General features: G+C 43.7%; 1 protein-coding gene across 2 annotated transcripts in view; it reads right to left on the bottom strand.

Moving 5' to 3' along the window:
- Nucleotides 1-5,690: 5,690 nt before the first annotated feature.
- Nucleotides 5,691-19,835, bottom strand: part of LOC116088453 (aldehyde oxidase 1) — an 82,710-nt gene continuing 68,565 nt past the window's right edge. For both annotated transcript variants that reach the window (XM_031367552.1, XM_031367551.1), the window contains exons 27-35: nt 19,468-19,563; nt 17,882-18,010; nt 17,210-17,284; nt 15,361-15,413; nt 14,287-14,401; nt 9,231-9,296; nt 7,447-7,635; nt 6,837-7,004; nt 5,691-5,973 (exon numbers count right to left, since the gene is read on the bottom strand). In XM_031367552.1, coding sequence (XP_031223412.1) covers nt 5,923-5,973; nt 6,837-7,004; nt 7,447-7,635; nt 9,231-9,296; nt 14,287-14,401; nt 15,361-15,413; nt 17,210-17,284; nt 17,882-18,010; nt 19,468-19,563 — 942 coding nt within the window. In that variant the 3' untranslated portion in view covers nt 5,691-5,922. The remainder of the gene's footprint in view (nt 5,974-6,836; nt 7,005-7,446; nt 7,636-9,230; nt 9,297-14,286; nt 14,402-15,360; nt 15,414-17,209; nt 17,285-17,881; nt 18,011-19,467; nt 19,564-19,835) is intronic.

Here is a 19,835-nt window from a genome sequence, read left to right as displayed (position 1 = left end):
GTTCGAGGCCAGCCTGTTCTACAGAGTGAGTTCCAGGACAGCCAAGGCTACACAGAGAAACACTGTCTCGAAAAAAAAAAAACAACAACAACAACAAAACAAAACAAAACAAAACAAAACAAAATCTTCCTCAGGTTTGTTGTGGGGATTAAAGGAGCCCTTGCAGGTAAAGTGCTTTAAGCAGCAGCTGCACAGTAGAGGCCTGGTAAATGTTATTGTCAAACATGTGTGACAGTCATCTGTCCATTTACATTGTGAATTGTTATCAGATTTCTAGTTATAAATATTCTACAGGGCAGGAGAGGGCTCAGTAGATAAGAGCACTGGCTGTTTTGTTGGGCAACATACACCTTCTTTAAGTCCAACTCCAGGGGTATGGACATTTCTGCTCTCTCTGGGCACGCGCGCGCACACACACACACACACACAGAGAGAGAGAGAGAGAGAGAGAGAGAGAGAGAGAGAGAGAGAGTTAAAAATATGATGCCGTGGAAATTGAGCTCTATTTTTGCATATTTACAATCAGCCTGTCCACCTACCCACCTCTCTTATTCCCCCTCTCTCCTTAATTTTATTTTGAGCAGGTTTTTTTGTTTGTTTGTTTCTGGCTTTTATTCTGTTAATTTTTATTTTAAAATTAGAATACAGAGTAAGAGGTTTCCTTATTGCATTTCATGCCTATTTTGTTTTGGTTGAGCCCTACCCCTTATTTGCATAATAGGTCTCTATCTCTGTCTCTCTCTCCCTCCCTCTCTCTCTTTCTCTGTCTCTCTCTATCTCTGTCTCTCTCTCCCTCCCTCTCTATCTCTGTCTCTCTCTCCCTCCCTCTCTATCTCTGTCTCTCTCTCCCTCCCTCTCTATCTCTGTCTTTCTCCCTCCCTCCCTCTCTCTCTCTTTCTGTCTCTCCCTGTCTCTGTATCTCTCTGTCTCTCTCTGTCTCTCTCCCTCCCTCTCTCTCTCTTTCTCTGTCTCTGTATCTCTCTGTCTCTCTCTCTTTCTGTCTCTCCCTGTCTCTGTCTCTCTCTGTCTCTCTCTGTCTCTCTCTGTCTCTCTGTCTGTCTCTCTCTCTCTCATACACGTACAGTTAGGTGAGAGTGTGTGGGTCATGAAACCAGAAAAGGAACAGGAGAAAAAAGAGGTTTCGAGGAAGGTGTATGGGGTAGGTCCTGAGTAAGTCTGGTGAAATCGGGAAGGGGACTGGCGGTGGGGTGGGGAAGAAGGGTACTGAGCAAGGGTTCCTGCTGAGCAAACTCTCAGGACTAGAATTCCTGGCTTAGAAGCATCTTGCTGGAAGCCACTAACTCTTTCCTGAGCCGTGTGCTCCATACACGTCGTGTATGACAGGGTGTGACTTCTCACCTCCACCATACTGTTACCCTCACCCTCCCTTTCTCCAGTATCTGAGAACAGTCCCCAGTTAGCCGGCATTTCTCTTATCTTATCTACTTGCTATATATTTAGAGCACATTTCTATTTCTTTTTGTGTCCTTTCATTTCTACCAGCATTTTTATGTTCTTAGCTGGAGAATTTTAAACCATATAATGGCCAGTTGCACAATCTATAAATGCTCAACCCATTTCTGCCATCCTATTGTCAGGGAGGCAGAAGACTACATGGTCTTTCACATCTCACATCTGCATCCTGAGGGGCGGGGGGACTTCCAACCTGACTGACACTCCAGGTATTTAAGCATTCCGGGACTGTCAGACCCAAGTGGTACCAGGCAGCACAGAGCATGAGCAATGTGGGTGGGCTCCGCACTCACACTTCACTGTAGATTCTTATGTAGACATAGTGTTTCATGGGACCTTAAGATGGTGACTGTAGGTGTGAGTGCTGGGACCCTATCACATCCTGTACCAGCCCTGGGGTAGCCAAGGAAGAGAGCGGCCATGTCATCTTGTCTAGTGGCTTGTTTGGTAACTTTTTCATCATGGAGGCTCCTGGTTGTCAACCTGTGGTGATGTCTGGATGAGAATGGCCCCCATCGACTCAGATACTTCAATGCTCCATCTCCAGTTGGCAGAACTGTTTGGGAAGGATTAGAAGGTGTGGCCTTGTTGGAGAAGGTGTGGAGAAGGGTTGGGCTTTGAGGTTTCAAAAGACCACACCATTCCCGGTTAGCTTTTTCTCCCCTCCTCATGGCTGTTGTCTCCACATGTAAGCTCTCAGCTACTGCTCCAAGGCTATGCCTGCCTGTCTGCTGCCATGTTCTCTGCCATGATGGTCATAGTCTCTACTGTCCTCTGGAACCACGAACCCCAAATTAAATGCATTCTTTAATAAGGTGCCTTGGTCTTGATGTTTTATCATGGCAATAGAAAAGTAACTAAGGCATCTATGATATAAAAATTCTCACAATCAGGCTTACTCTCCCCATTTTATGCCTCTTGTCTTCACTCCCCCATCAGTCTCTTCTTATGCTCTGAACACCTGACCAAACCATCTGTTACTCCATGATTATTCTATCCTCTGGACACTTGCATTTTTCAGAAGAAGGGGAAAAGCAGGTGCACGATCCAAAACTCTGTCCATCGGGAAAAATGTGTTCCGTTTTCCCTACCACCTGCTAAAGAGAGTGTAATGCATATAATGCTGTCCCATCTGTATCTACATCTGGTGCCGACCAGCCTGTGAATGAAACCCAGACTCTCCCCAGGGTTGTTCCACTCCACTCTGGTATGAGCTGCAGGAGAAGCACTGACACCGGATGCTGTGTAGCTGGAGCCTGTGTACCTGACCCCCAACTCCTGCTTCCTCTTTCATGCCTGCTTGTTGTTTACTCTGGATGCCCTACTTCCATCCTACTTCATTGCGCATGTTCATGGCTTGTATCTTAGTGAGAAGCACTGCAGACAGACACATGAAGGGATAGAAGCAAGAATGTTTTCCAGGCAGGGGACAGAGACAGAGCCTTCAAAGTAAGGGGCAGAGTTGGGGGGGATCCATGACAGAAGAGAGGATCCCAGGAGAAGGCTGGACTCACACAGTGTACATATACACTGTAGGGATTCAGGATAAGATCCTGATTGGGTGAATGGGATGCCATGGAAGGCTGTTAGACTAGAGCATACATAGGCATACATGCCTATGTATGGTGTGCAGTACATATGGAGAAGTATATCCATAAGTCCATACAAAACTTTGGCTTCGACATGGAGAACAGTTTGAAAGGGAAGCAAATCTGAATGTAAGAAGAGGGAATTATTGCAATAATCAGGGGTAAAGGACCGTGGCTTGCAGTAACAACAGCTGACAAAACAGTGAGAGGCCATTTAAGAAATGTTTCTGAAGTGGGACTGACAGGCTGTCATGCCTGCGTAGCTGAGTTCACAAACTGAACAGTTCTGAGATCATTTTCTTTTTTTTTTTTTTTTTTCTTTTTCTTTTTTTATTTCTGGCCAAGCAACCCAAAGACAGCTATACTTCTTGGGAGATCTGTTAGAGACAGAGGCAGTCTGGAGGGTCTGAGGCATCCAAGTCACAATCCAAAGCAAGACTTGGAGCAAGTGGTGACATGTGTCTGGGTCCCAGCACCTAGTGGACAAATGCACAAAAATCGCTGTGGGTTTGAGGTCTGGTCTATGGAACAGGTTCCAGGCCAGCCAGCACTAGAAAACCCTGTCTGAATGTTCCCTGATACTTAAGGCGCCAGCAGAGTTTACACTTGTAGGGATTGGCTGCAGGGGAAGCCAGGACACACAGGGAGGCAGCGGCTAAGGAGGTGGGGAGAAAGCAGGGCACTCTTTTTGTCCTTCCGCAGTGTGACAAGACAGGCTTCGGAGACCCCTTAAATTGGAGCACAGTTCATGCTACTTCTAGGCCCCATATTCATCAGACTACAAGGTCAAGCCCTTGTCCCTAGCTCTACAGACCGCCAGGCACATCTTCCTTGAGTTTTCTGTTTCTCTCCACAGATACTTTGAGAAATGTCTAGGATAAACCCCACAAACTTATTATAAATTTATCCTTTTAGACTATGTGCTGCTTAGTTTTTCTCAATTTGACATACCATCATCTGGGAAGAGGGGACCTCAGCTGAGGAATTGCCTCAGTCAAACTGACTTCTAGGAGAGACTGTAGGACATTTTCTTGATTGTTGATTCATGTAGTAAGGCGCAGAGCACTGGGACAGTGCCATCCCTGGCCTGCTGGTCCTGGGTTTCATGAGAAAGTAGGCCCAGCAAGCCATGGAGAGCAAGCCAGCAAGCAGCACCCCTCCATGGTTTCTGCCTCTGGTTCAGCTTGAGTTCTTGCTCCTCACCGCCCTTAAAGAGCAACTGTGACCAGGACCTCTCCTCTGCAGGTTGCTTTTCTTCATGGTGTTTATCATAGTAACAGATGGCAAACCAGAATGAACTACATGGCTCGGGTGGTTGTTGTATATAAATCACCACCAAAGGAAACCCTATGCTATGAGAAGTCAGGCCATCTGTCCCCTCAACCCTTAAGCAACTGCCTACCCACTTCATCTTTGAGACATTGTCAATTTGGGACCTTTTGTATAGATGGAATATATATGTCCTCTTTGGGTATTTTTCTTTCACCCATATAATGTTCTCAACAATCACATGTGCTGTAGTGTATATCCACACTTCAAGCCCTTAAAGGACTGAACGGATTCACTTTTGTGAATGTGCTGCATGTTATTTATTAAATGTTAGCTGTGGGTAGAGCATTCTCCTATCTTTCTGCCATTGTGAACAATGCTCTGAGAATTTGCATGTAGATTTTTCTGTGAAAATGTTTAATAATCATGTGCAAATTCTGCTTAACATTTTACCTGCCCAACTGTTCCCCAGGGCCTGCACCATGCACACCCCTCCAGCAATGGATAGGAACACTAGTTTCTCCATCTCCTTCAAACACCATCCATTGTCCGTCGTTTCAATGCCAGCCAGCTGTCACAGTGTAAGTGAATGGTGTCTCATCACAACTCTGACCTGTATTTCTCAAGGACAAACAAGGCCGAGCATCTTCTCAGGTGCTGATTGGCCATTTAAATGTCTCTGAATACTCACTTCATAGTCCATTAAAAAAAAAAATGAACAGTCGTTTGTTCTTTAACTAATAAGTTGTAAATGTTCTTAACACAAAACTTTTGCCATATATTTGCAAATATTTCCTGTGTTGTAGCCCCTCCCTCTCTCTCTCTTTCCCTCCCTCCCTCCCTTCCTCCCTTTCTCCCTCCTTCCTTCTTTCTCTATTTTTTCCTGTGCTGGAAGTGAACCAAGAGCCTTTCATACATCAGACAAGAATTCTACCACCACCTATATCCTTAAACCTTATTTTGTTGGGACAGGGTCTTACACCATAGCCCAGGCTGGCCTTGGACTCTAGACCTTCCTGTGTCACCCTCCTGAGAGGTAAAATCACTGTTGCCACCTTTGCAGTCTTGATGGAGTTCATCTGTCTGTCTCCGGATCCCTGTGGTCCCAGAGACTCTTTAGATACGGGGCCTGGATCTGTTCTTACAAGGAAAGTAGGATGGGTGATGACTCTTAGAGACAAATGAAAACACTGAATTTACAGTTTACAACAGGAAAGAAATTGTCTATAAAAACCTTCATTTGTTAAGACAGTATAACTTCTGCTGGTGTACACAAACTAAAAGTGAACCGCAGACAAGTTGTTATATAGTCCAGTTAGCTTGATGGATCCAAGGGACAGAATAATGAACAAAACCACCTTAGAGCAAATGATTTAATATTTGTGCAATTTAATATATGATTTATAATGGCTCAGGTGTAATCTGGAGTATCCTCAAGAGAAACCTTGGAATTGGCTTCGTGTAAAAGCAGTGCTGTGGATGATTCTGGGCTGTGAAACTCTGGCTTTCATATTTAGCATCTTAGAGCAGAGAAAGCAGGAGGTGCGTTCTGTAGTTGTTGAGTCAATCCCTCTAGAGGTTCATGTTTGACTCACACAGGTATGTTCCAGGGAACATAGGATCCAGGCTCATCTCTTGGGATCTGGAAGGAAAGAACAAATTTAGAAAAATGTTTGTGACTTAGGTTAAAAAAAAAAATAACAGAAGATAACACAGGTGAAAGAACCACAGGCAACTGGTCCAATGAAAGATCAGCAAATAACATCATGTGATGTACACAGCCATCCTAGAGTGCATCTAGGAGGGGCATGGAGAGTCTCAACTCCACCTGGAGAGACTGTGGGACTGTGGAGTCAGTGGCTGTTTCTCCAGTGTGAGGTGGAGGGTGCCATGCACAGCCTGTAAGAAAGGGGTGGGGAGGGGGACACAGGAGAGAAGGAAACTTATCTTGTAGCCACAATAGGGTCCCAGCTGAGCACACACTCCAGATTTCTGTGATTTTATCCATCAGCATGATGTGATAATTTTGGGTTATAAAGAAAGTCATGTTCAGCAGGGACCCTACTGTGGGAGAGACCTTTCCATCACACTTTCCCAGTGCCTGTCAGGTGACAGAGGATATGGGATGTAACAGAATGATCTTTATTCTCAGTTTGGTGTCCCAGGTTCAGGTCACAACTCTGACTTCCTAGTCTGATTCAGATACCCTTGAAAAGCCTCGAAACAAGGGGAAACATAAGACCGAGAGAGACCGATCCTTCGGTTCCCCTCAAGATAAGGAGTTGAGCATACAGATGATCAAGCAAGACCAGGCTGATGAAAGGACAGCCAAGTTCAAGAGCCACTCTGTCCTACTCATGAGCCCTATGGAGTTTCTGTCATTTTTTCTTCCATGGAAAAAATTGCAATAGTGGGTTAAAAAAAAACCAAACTTGGCCATAAAGCCAAGGGGACAGAAATGAAGAATTTTTGTTGTTTTTTTTTTTCCTCTTGGATATAGCATACCATTTTTGTGAACTTATCTTCGCAAGCCATTCTGATTTTCTCTGGAGTCAGAGGACTATTGAGCTTCCATGGTCCGGAGATGCCTCTCTCCTGCCGTGCTGCCCTCACTGCGTCATGGATGGCAAAAAGTACCGAGCATCCCAGGAACACCCCAGACTCTCCCAGACCCTGGAGAGAAATGAGCAGTGTAGTTTATGATACAAACTGCCCCTCTCTGTCTGAATATATATGTATATGTACACACAGTAATATTAATTATACACATCCATAACCTACATACTACTATAATAAATTATTATTGAAAAGATAATTTAACCACTGATCTTGATATTCTCATACTTAGGATCAAGAAAATGATTCCAGATGGAGTGATCACATCTAAGCATGGCAGTGATTATTTGTATTTAAAAAGTCAAATGAAGTCTGATAGTTCATTAGGCTCCAAGACTGGGAATATCTGAAGTATTTTACCATGTTGTCATTTTATAATTCGAATGTTTAATAAGGAGTCTTCTGTAATCACCATAAAAACACCAAACCCCAAGTAGACCCATCTCTCCGCCCTACAGATATGAAATGAATATGGCCTTAGTCACCGAGCAGAGCTTACCTTAGATGAATACAGGGTGTTTGAGTGCTCAGATGGGGGCAAAAAAGAAATGTGCATCTCCGTGGGGATGTCACAGATGGCAGGAATCTTGTATTGGTTTGGACCACGACTGTATAGAATGCCCCGAGGAGAGTAGCTCAGCTCCTCTATTGTGTAAAGCCCCATTCCTTGAATAAATGCACCTTCAACCTGAGAGAAGAGGAGGCAAAACAGCCAGGAGCATTCATCAGCATGCTGCTTGTCTGACCTTTGAAATACAGTTCGAGGGGTCTTCCAGGGTGTCTTTGAGAGTACCCCCAGAAGTCCACCTAATTCCATTCATTGCTAAATTCCAATTTAAAGGACATGGGTTTTAGTTTTGGCTCAGCTATTTACATGATAACTCCAGATGACTTCTCACAGGACCTGTCCACATACCTTTATTTTTTTTCAACCAGTGAAGCAGATGAAACCCTTCCCTGGCTGACTTTGAAGAGACCCAGCATAGTAAGGAAAGGTTCTCAGGGCTGGGGAGCCCCACCATCTTACCGTACACAAAAGTTCCTAAGCTGTCTGGCTTTCATCTCTAGGCTCATTTACACCCTATAACATGAAGGGTTTCAGCTATGTGTTCTCTAAGCCTTTTCTACAGCTTTGAAATGTTTAAGTTCCTAGACACAGGAACCAAAAGTAGTAGGGATGAGTCATGATGTTTGATAAATCATGCTTGTATGCCACACAATCTTCCAGGTTATGTCACCTCTGACCACGAAGCTAAGACCTTGTTTTTGTCAAACCTCTATCAACCAGAGCCTCTTCCCTTCTCTTCTCCCAGCCCATGGCTGGGTCACAAATCTTTATTTAGGTTGATTCTCTCTACTCTTCTTCTAAATGAGCGTCTTTGTTAATTCTAGTCGACCAACCCGGTCCATATTAAATTCTCCCAATCCTGTGTGTGTGTGTGTGTGTGTGTGTGTGTGTAGATACAAGTATGCATGTGCATTGTGTATATATGTACACATTTGTGTATATGCATGTGGAGGCCAAAGATCAATGTCCAGTGTCTTCATGTATTGTCCTCTACTTTATTACTTTATTTATTTACTTGAGACAAGGTCTTTCACTGAAGCCAGAGCTCACTGATTCCACAAGATGAGTTCTAGCAAGTTCCAGGAATGAATTTGTCTCCGTCCTGCCCTGGTGATGAGATTATAGAAGTGTGCTGCTCTACTTGGTTTTTACTGAGTGTTGAGAAGCTGACCTCAGATGTCCAGCTAACACTATCCACTGAGTCATCTCTCTAGCCCCTGAATCTGCCTTCTGTGTCTCTACTCTATACATTTTCCCCCATTCCCAATGATATGCCAGAACTGGAGAGATGTTACAGGACGCTGTAACTGGATGGTAGAGGGCTGAATTACCCACAAGTACACAAGCATGTGAAGACTCCTTGAGTGTCCCATGTCTGCCAGCAAACCAAGCTTTAAGGTAGGGTCCCCACTGTTTGTTTGTTTGAGGCTCAGTTTTTAGTGCTATCGACTCTGTATCCCTCAGGCTTCAGGCTCACTGACCACTTCTAGGTTTGGCCTTGCTTTTCTTAAGCTCTCCAGTCAGATTATATACATCTTTCAAAACTACCCAAAGCACCGTCTCTTCTCTTTTTGTAAATATTAAGAAGTCCGAGCTCTGCAGCTGGTCTAAAGGGGCAGAAGAGTCAGGTGGCCAGCAAGGGGATGTTTCCTTTTCAGGCCTTACAACAGCCTCTGCCCCACAAACAGGAAACAAGGCAAAACAGTTACCCATACCTGGCCTATGTCAAGGGCTGGGTTTATGCTGTGGCCAACATCCATCACGATGTCTGTTCTGATATTCTAGTAAAAAAAAAAAAAAATCCATCTTAATGCAGATAACTCACAGAGAAGCTGAGAAACATATCTTGCCCCTGGGTTTGGGATAAAGTCTTTCTTTGGACCATGTTATTTGATGATAAAGAAGTAACAAAGATTTTATTATGTGACAAAGTTTATTACCTAAGAAAAATTTTTTTGAGATAGGGTCTCGTGTAGCCCATGTTGGCTCTGAATTTGATATGTAGCTAAGAATAACCATTTGCTTCTGATCCTCCTGCCTCCACTCCTCTGCTGATTAAAGACACAGTCCACCATGCCTGGCTTATACAGTATTGGGAATTGAACTCAGGGCCCCAAGCATCCTAGGCAAACAGTCATTAATTGAGCTCCATTCCCAGTCTCTATTCTGAATTTCTTTTTAAAAAGTTATTCATTTTTATTTTATGGGGCTCTCTGTGCATGTTTGGTGCGCACAGAGGCCAGAAAAGTGTCATATTGATTGAAACCAGAGTCACTTTAGGCCACCCTGTGTGTACTAGGAACTGAACTTGGAACATCTGCAAGAGCAACAAGTGCCCTTAACCACCAAGCCACATCTCCGGCCCCCACACAAATATTCTTAACTGGATTAAGCACTTTGTTTTCCTTGGAAAGAATAGAATAAAGTATTCATTTGCTTTTGATCAGCTTCAAGCTGGGTGATGCAAGAGATTAAATTTAGTCTATCACAACAGTGAAACAGCAAAAACTAGTTTGGCCTTCAAAACCCTTGTTGCAAAACCCTATGGCTACTTTCCAAGCTAATCCATAGAATCCACCCAGCCCAGTGACAGTTACTGAAACACAGAGTTCAGGAAGTGTCAGCAAAACAAGTGTCTAAACTGCTGTCCAGTGCAGTAGAGCTTTCATTTTGGGAGTGGGGAGAGAATAAGTCTGCCTTTATGACTTGCTTTCTGATCGCCTAAAAATGTAGAGAAGAGAAGGCCCTGCTGGATGTTGGTAACATCTTCATCCTCCAATGAATCTCTGGATTCTTTGATGTGAATGGTGGTCTCTAAAGTCTAACGTTAGCGAAGTTCCTACTTTCAAAGAGAGCTTATGGCTCTCTGTCTCTGTCTTCTGATAGGACTGGAGAGTGGGTCTGGGTTGTGTGGTAGCCTTCTTCTAAGAGGATACTTTATGAATTCCTCCATTTGGTAGTCACAGCCTGGGCACGCACCTCCCACCAATCTCTGTCAAGGCCACGAGGATACGACGCAGGCGATGGCACTCTGGAGTAAAGTCAGGAAAGACTGTGGCTTCTGTCTTAGGCCTCCTCTCACACATTTATATTTTTACCTTCCCTTGGGGAAATCAGATGCTCTCTCCTCAGGACACAAAGTGAACAAATAGGTCATCAAGGAAAAGAGGCAATTCACTAACAACCATGGAGAAATCACAGCTCCCATTAACAGTGATGGATGGGATGCAGCTTAGAAGAGATTCTCCAGCCCTCACCTTGAGATGACAGTAGCCCCCACCACATGCCTAGCCATAGCTTCATGAGAAATCCCCAGCTAGTGTTACCTAGATAAACCATGTTGGCCAAGATGCTTGGTCCTCAGAGGTGGTGTGAGCCAATAAACATTTATTTTCAGATGCTAACTGGGGGGCTGAAGGGACTCTGGACAGCTCCACTGTGGCAAATATGGCTCTGACAGGCCTTGCACTTTTCTCCCATTCCCCCAGTTTTGCTAAAAACTGTGAGATTCCATTCCTGAAGCTAGCCACCAAGGTATATTCCCCTATTTGGCCACCTCCTCTTCCTTAGGCTGACTATCAAGGTCCAGTTATCAAAGTATTAAATAAAGTCCAGCAAGAAAAAGCCCCCTTTGGTTCACCTAATTATCATACTAAATCAAAATACACCGCCACATCCTAGCCCATTCTAACACAGACCTCCCCTTTTTCTCTTCTTGAAAGTTACACCTGCAAGGCTACTGGCTGCCATTTTTCTGTCTGAGTCAGAAAGCAGCCACTTTAACTTTTCTTCCTTGCTTAATAAAGGATCTCTCTGCTAAAGCATGTGTTTGGATGTGGTTTGTGCCTAATCTGGGGTCTGAGAGGAAACCCTTTTGTTTGGGGGTTTCCTTCAAGGGCAATTTATTACATAGCAATAGATAGATGTATAGGTACATCTAAAGGACAGATATAGGTTCAAAATCTGGGGAAAGTTTCAGGAAGGCAGCTTTACCAATATGAGAATGGCTGAAAAACAGGCCTCCAGGGAGAACATTAGGTAGACTGCCACATGCTGGCCTTTTGTGTATCAGCAATGCCTACCCTGGGTTACCAGCATTGCACATCTCTTAAGGTAGACTGAATACACTGCAAGACATATTTTGAAAGTTGATCTGGATACAAGAGCTATATCCATAGGCAGTAAGAGAAAGTACCCATGTTGGTGCTATGATACAGAAGCTGTGATGAAAAGGAAGATGGAGGATTCAAAACACCAATGTCGGGACCACCGGCTATGCTGAGTAGAGGGCTTGTATTTGGGGATGAGATAAGCAAGCTAACTAGACAGCGGAGGGACAGGACACTGGGATGGTGATGTCAGTCTCCATGCCTACTCGCCATCCCCCCACCCCTCACCCTTGAGGAACATAGAGGTAAGGGCACTTCTGCCCTCTTCTATGTCCTTAAGCCTAGTGCAGCTGATTGCAACAGACTAAACTGAAAGTAAGAATGGCTTCTCACAAGAAACCTCCCCCTACGACAGGCTATTCTATAGACAGGGAGCTAATTATGAGGTAATCAAGAAAGACTGCAGCTACATCTTGGTGGCAGAGAGTTAACTTTCTGTTGTGGTAAAGCTACAAGCTGGTCACATAAATGTAAGAACGAACTCTAATTCATTCTTATATTTACATGGTCATTACCCAGACCTCCTTCAGTCCCTACCATGGAGTGATGGTTTGTATATGCTTGGGCCAGGAGCACTCTTAGGAGGTGTGGTCTTGTTAGAGAAGGTGTGTCACTGTGGGTGTTGGTTTTAATACCCTAGTCCTAGCTGCTTGGAAGTCAGTATTCTGCTAGCAGCCTTCAGATGAAGATGTAGAATCTCAGCTCCTCCTACACCATGCCTGCCTGGATTCTGCCATGTTCCTATCTTGATAATAATGGACTGGACCTCTGAACCTGTAAGCCAGCCCCAATTAATTGTTGTCCTTATAGGAGTTGCCTTGGTCATGGTGTCTGTTCACAGGAGTAAAACCCTAACTAAGACACATGGCCTTGTAGAAACCCCTAGCCAAAGAAGTTTAGTGTTTTTTTTTTCCCATTTGGAAAAAACATAGTCTAATTAACCCCCAGTAAGACGCCTATAAAGTTGATCATGGCGATGCCACTCATGGATAAGAGCAGAAAGTAGAGGCCAGCAGCTAAAAAGCATGTATTAGAGATGGACAAGGTGGGCGGGGCCTCCACCACCTTAACTGGGTAGGCAGCACATAAACATCTCCATGGTTGGGCTAGAGGAACATTCATTGGGTACCTTCCATTGGCTTAGCCTATGATACTTACAGAGAACTATCCAATCTCATAGCAGTTACCCAGACCTCCTCCAGTCCTTACCTCCAGCCTTATAGAAACTCCCAGCCAAAGAAGTTTGGTGGGTTTTTTCCCATTTGGAAACTCCTCCGCTCTGAAGAGCCTCTCACTTTTCCTTAGTTTTTCACTGTTCTGTAATTCTTTTTGTAATTCTTGCTTCTACTTTGCATATTCCCAGGAGAGTCCATGTCTTTAATTTTTACTAGTGTGAGACGCAGAGCCACTGTCCCAGGTCTACCTTTGGTGACTATGGGTGTCTAACAACTTAGGTCCCTGCATCAAAAAGCATTTATTGGCCAAGAAAGATCCAATTATACTTAAACAAACAAACAAACAACAACAAAAGTTTGAACCAATATGGGTTAGTTATTACTGTTCTTAACTCTTAACAAAGCATAAGAAAATCTAAACAAGTGTGGTTTCACTAACTTTTTGTTTGAGGGAAAAGGGATTCAGGAATTAGTTAGCATGATAGAACTCTCAGCATAGACTGGGACAACTATTCCAACTCAAATCCTGCTTGGTGTGGTTAGTCCTTGGCCTCAGTTCCAAGTTCCTCCAAGAGATACAATCTGAGTTAGAATCCAGACAAACTAGATATTCTAATAGGAAGGGCTAATAAAGGTATATATAATTTCAAAGATAAGGCTAACTATATTTTTAAAATGCTGAGAACATATTAAGTGAAAAATTATATATGATAATTATCTAAGAATATAGACACAAAAAGAATTTGGAACTATCAAAAGCTGGAGCTTGGTTCCAGGTAGGTTTTGGAGCAGATGGGCACTAAATTAGTAACTTGGTCACCTGACATTTGTAAAAGCTACTGCAATCCTATTTGATGTATCTGCGAATATTTACTGTATAGTGACCAGTGAGTATCTTCTTTACCACTGAAGGCCAGGTACAGAAAAGAAGCTGAGCCGAAGCTGGCATGCATGTGTGTTCACAAGTGTGATTCTATAGCCCCCCCTTAAAAGTATAAGATGACACTTCAGCTATTTAAGGACAGGGCCCTGGCTGGCCACTGTCTGTCCTGAGGTGGCCCTTGGTGCTTGTCAGCAAGCTCTGTATACTGATGGTGTCCTTCAAGGATGTCACACTAAGACACTTCTCATAAGAAGTCAGGATTGCTAGTCGATGACAGCCTACACAGAAACCTCTCAGGTGTTTTGAAGTGATCTCTTTCCTATTTTCAGCTAAAAGTGGGGTAAGGAAAACACACAAGAAGAAGGATTAGTTTCCCATGGAAGAGATTATACCACTAAGGCGACTGATGCGAAATCACCCTTCGGGCAAATGCACAGTGCTGTTGCCACACACCCAACTGCCTTCCCTCCTCCCTGTAGGCAGCACGTGTGGAATCTCAGCATCTCACAAGTACAGTCGGAAGACACTCCCGGGTGGGACTGACCTTATGGTCCCCAGTCAGGCAGTCTATTTCAACCTCTGAGCAGGCAGCTCCAAACACAAAGTATTCGAAGGGATGGCCTTCCCCTTTCTCCCAGTTTATATCCGACTCATAACCCCTGAAAGAAACAGCAGAAGGGTTGAGGAGCACTGTTCAGTAAGCTGATCAAGTCCCACAGTCACAATGATGACAAGACCAGTCAGAAGGGCGCTGTGCCCATCTGAAGAATATGTGTGTGTCTGTGTATATGAAGGATATATGTATATATGTGTGTATAAATATATATATATATACAGGGATACGCACGTATATACATAACAGCATATAATACATGCTCAGAAATGTGTCCGATAAACACAGCTTGTCCACTTTGGACTGCACTGTTAAAAACACCTACTTGTCCTTGAGTGGTGAAACTTACTCATGAGTTAGCTTCGGACTTCTATGATTATCCTGTTGCTGTGAGCAGATATTGGATTATGTCATTCTATGGTTATCATATTGAGGGATTCAACCTACATCATATGCCAAACACTGTTTCAAATGGGGTTTTTCTGCCTGCTTTCTCTGTCTCTGGCTCAGTAAGCACTTTCCGTGAAAACATTTAACAAATGCTTTCCTAGAGATTGGGGTTCTCAGGGCTCCACAGTCTCTGTCTGTGTCTCTGTCTCTCCTTCCCTTCCTCCCTCCCTCTTTCTGTATGTAATCCAGGAGGTACCTATCTTATTTTTGGCTTAATTTCAACCATTCAACCCCTACTGCTGTTGTTTCCTAACTTTAGGGATAAATGACATTGTTAATAAAAGGCCTCTGCTACGGATTCCAAGCATAAACTCCCTGAAAGCCACAACATGGCCACAATATGATTCAAATCACCTTTCCCATGTGAATTATTCCCCCCCCCAAAAAAAGGCCTTTTTGGATACCTAGATTAATTAACAGATAAAAGTTCATTTAAAAACCAGGCTAACTGAGGGTCATAAGCCATTTTGGGAGAGAAAATCACAAATAGAATTGAAATTTTCTTTAAACTCATGCTTGCCATTTTCCAGCATATGATTGAAGGGGCATTCATACCTGAAATATCCAATAGCTGAGAGACTGATGCTTTGGTCAAAAGCAGTCTGGGCCTGTGAGGGACCAACAGAACACGGTATGATAAAGACTCCCGAGAGATCATCATCTATCTTCATGCTCTGCCTACATAAGCATCCATGGCTTGCTGTGTGGAGTAGCAGCTTTTACTTGATGCATATGAATGTGATGTAATGAATGTCGGCCATGAAATGTTATGCTCATAAACTGAACCATAACAGCCACCACGTCCTGCTTATGAAGAGATCCATTCAGTTATCTGGAAGGACTTAGGCTATTAACATGGCTAATTTTTGGAAACAATGGCTGGGTGTTTAATTTTATACCATGTATCCATAACAGTTTCAGTTGAGAGCAGTGATTTTGCTAAATTTTACCAATTACACCAAATGGTCTCCTGTTTCTGCAAGTACATATGGCCGACTACTAAACAGAAAAACAAAGGTCAGGTCCAAATTCTCAAGTCTATGAGCATGGTGAGAGGTGCAGCATTCCAGTGGAGTGGCTGTCTGTCATGCAATGGATGCAAGGCCAGTGTTGTGCAAAGGATGATGACAGAGGCACTCCTGAATTATATCTATATCTATATCTATATCTATATCTATATCTGCTAATATATATATGCTCGTGCTATATATGCTAATTTTTCAACACAGCCATTGTCAACCTTTCTGGGCTCAGAGAACACTAGGCAGGGGAAAGACAAAGATGCCAAGAACAGATTGTAAAGTTTCATATTCTGCTAAGTATTTAACATCATGAGCCTTTATGAACTAGTAGGAGCTCTTGGGTGAGATGCAGGTGACTGAGGTGAGCCACCAGAATTCTAAGCATGCATGCTTACACTGAGGAGCCTCAGCCCTGGATTCTTTCCAAGCAGAACTCTACACAACACATTGCCAAACCTATGCTTTGATATTGCCCAACTAATAATCTAGAGCAGTCAGCATGACAGCTGCACCAGGGTTGTATGATACGTTCCATATCATCTAACACTTCATAATCCGACACTTTGAAAAGTTAGCTAATTGACGTTAGAATGTGTGTCTTTTCCTCTAACTAGACTGCCAGTGTATCAGAAGAAGCAGGTGGATGCTTCTGGTCCACTGGAATCTATGATTTGTATATATCATAACCCATGGTTTGGTTTCCTATTAGATTTTGATAAGATTTGCTTAAAACAATCTTTATGTGTATGGGTGGTGCCACCTGCAGGTATGTCTGTGTACCATGTATGCTCGCACAGTACCTGCAGAGGATGGAAAAGGCATCAGATGCCTTGGGACTGGAGTTAGAGACAGTTCTGAGCTGCCATGTGGGTGGTGGGAATTGAACTCAGGTCGTTTGGAAGAGTGACATAGTGCTCTTAACCTCTAAGCCATGTCTCTAGCCTCTCATTTTCCATCTCTAAATGAATGTCTACGTGCGTATTACAAAATGATCCCAGCACTGTTTTTTTTTTTTTTTCTATTTTATGAACAATGAATCCAAAAGAAAAGAACAAACAGCTGTTATCCAGAAAGCACCTAGGTTCCACAGGATGGAGCATTCATCAATTGTAGCTTATGGCAGGAGTTGTAGCACGCACATCATCTTTGTTTGTAAAACAAACACTCCTGGGTACACTACTCCCCAACTGCATGTGAACCGCCACATGCCATGGGCAGTAGGGCCTCTTATTTATCATTATGCAATGGTGTCTTTGAATTGCCCTTTCCACAAACATAGTTCACACACACACACACACACACACACACACACACATACACACACATCTGCCCTTCTGTATCTTGTTATCGATGATAAGACATAGAGAGCCGATGAGTCTCACCCAATCCTTCCAAGTTCCCTGAGGATTCTTGCTGATGATGGGTTCAAGGCGTTTTAGAAGAGTCTGGCAAGCATCCTGTAAATGATTTTTAAGTTAAAGTTCTAATAATTTCATGAAAACATTAGTGTCAGAACAACACTGAATAGCATCCCACAGAGTTATCTTGAAAGTACATAGGAACAAAGAGACATAGGGTATCGAGGCAGGAGAGGATGACATGAAAGGCTGAATACAGGGGTGTCTGCGTGTGAGAGCCTGCCAGACATGTACTGATCTGAAAGACAATTGCCTTACACACTACCCTAGGTAAAGATCAAGACTTAACAGGAGGACCATTGCAAACTGCCAGCCACTAGTTGTAAAGCATTAATTTTCTGGACACATTCAAGGTTTCAAGAAGCCAGAGTGAAAAGCAATGGAGAGAGAACATTATCCCAAGGCCCTGGCAAGAGGTAGGAGGCTGACTGAACACAGAAGGGGTAGGGTATTGGGATGTAGGGGGTGAAATTACAAGGACCTGGTGTACACCTGCTAAGTGCTATGTTATCTGCTGGGTCTGTGCCCCTGTCCTGCCCTGGATGAAAGAGATGCTAAGAGATAAATGACTCTTCTCTTCTGATCTCCAGCTGTGGATTTGACCTGGAAGGGTTAATGAATTGCAGTGAGTTCTACCTTTACTGCCAATCCATTGAGATCTGCCACCACAGAGCCTCCAGAGGCATTTGTGTTGGGGACGGTTTCTGTGCTTGTCTCACGCAGGTGGACACTGGACATCGGCATCCTTAATTCCCGGCTAACCACCTAGAATTTTAAATGTAGTTTCATTTCAAACACTTTGGTAGTTGCCGCACGTGCCTGGCTGGCATAGCAGGTGTGTGCAGCCTTTATACGCAAGACAGGGATAAAGGAGCAGAACCATGGATTCCTGAAGGTACAAAATTCCCTCTCTTTTAAAATCCTGGACTAGTCTGGACTCCAAGTTTTAAACACATTTCCTTTTCCTTTGATTATGCTCATGTGAAATAACATCAGGAAAAGGGAGTAAGTCTCCAGGTTAGTGCAGGGGAAAACATTCAAGTCTCTGTACTAATGAAATCAACTCCGTTGAGCTTTGCAAAATTCTAGCAAAGTGGACACCACTCCAACAGGGGCTGCATGGTTTCTGTGCACAGTTCTGGACACACTGTGGGACCAGAGCACATCTCAGGAAGGACATGGCCCTCAGGAACACAAGCATCCCTGGAGGACAGAATGGTCCTGGGCTGAGGGCCAGCATGGGACTCAGAGGTTGCTTTAGTCTATAGTGTTGGTGCTGGAAACATTTTAGTTGATTCAAAACTCATCTCTTCTTGGCTATATGTGTCAAGTAATTCCAAATAATCATTCTACATGATCCAGCAACTCCTCACCTGGTGGGTCATTTTCAGAAAACAATCACTGGGAGTAACATATGTTTATTTTGAGGGATATTCATGGACTTGTTCAATCACTGGGGCAGAGTTAATTACAAATGCACTTCTCAAGCAGCCATTAAAAGTCGTGTGTTAAGAATGTCCTTTTGCTTGTCTACTTTATTTTTGAGACAGGATGTCACCATGTGGTCAAGTCTGGCCTGAGTCTGATGCTCCTGCCTTAGCCTTTAAAGTGCTGGGATTTCAGGCAGGCCCACCATGCCCAGCAAATGTTAGGAATTTGCAACGTCAGGAAGCAGTGGTTATTCTTTGAAAAGCTAGTAGGGAAAAAAAAACATGACAAGGAAGGGACTTACACCAGCAACATCTTAGCAATTTTTATTGGAAGAGAATCAGACAAAATAGAAGGATCTTAAAGTAGAATTGCTAATAAACACTGGCTAGAGATATCAAGTCTGATTTATGTTATTGATTGTTCAGAGCCCTTAATATAAAAAAGGGCAAGAAACGTCGCAATCCATCAGAATTTACACATCTTTTCACAACCCAGCAAACACTCAGGAAAGGACACCTCAGCTGTCAATGTATCCAGATGGAAGCAAATGGAAAACAAACAGGAACCTTCTTTAGCAATAAAGCAAGCCCATCTTTTGGCACATGCTTTTCTGGCATTCAGGAATAAAACTGACTTGTTTACCCAGCTTCTGCTAATAGCGTGATGTTTGAGCTGTCAAACCGACAGCCTCCTACCCATTTATTTCAAGACAGAGAACTATGTGCACAGTCTTCTCTCGTGAACACCTCTGTGAGGACATACCCAACAGAACCCAGTGTTTGCGTTCTTACCTGAATCATCTTAGTGTGGACACCCTGCCCCATCTCAATTCCACCGTGAGAGACCAGTGCAGAGCCATCCAGGTAGATATGAACCAGGGCAGCTGCCTGAGGAGAGGAAGAAGAGATGACTCGGAGAGGTGCTCTGAGCACCTAAACCCCTTCTACCCCTCCCCCCAGGCCCTGCCAAATGTGTATATATATCTCAGTCACAGCCAGGGCAGGCAAGTGCTGCATAGTGATCACCCTTGGTCTCTGGCAGCTTTGTGTCTTTTGTAGGACAGTAATCCTAATTAGGTCATTTAAGGACAGGGGTATCTCTAGGGATTGTCTCCCCTAGGGAGGAACAATGTTTTTTTGTTTTTGTTTTTTTTTCTTTA

This window comes from Mastomys coucha, unplaced genomic scaffold (assembly GCF_008632895.1).
Source record: "Mastomys coucha isolate ucsf_1 unplaced genomic scaffold, UCSF_Mcou_1 pScaffold14, whole genome shotgun sequence".
Taxonomy (NCBI): domain Eukaryota; kingdom Metazoa; phylum Chordata; class Mammalia; order Rodentia; family Muridae; genus Mastomys; species Mastomys coucha.
Note: the sequence above shows the minus strand (reverse complement) of the source record. Positions and strands in the feature narration are given on the sequence as shown.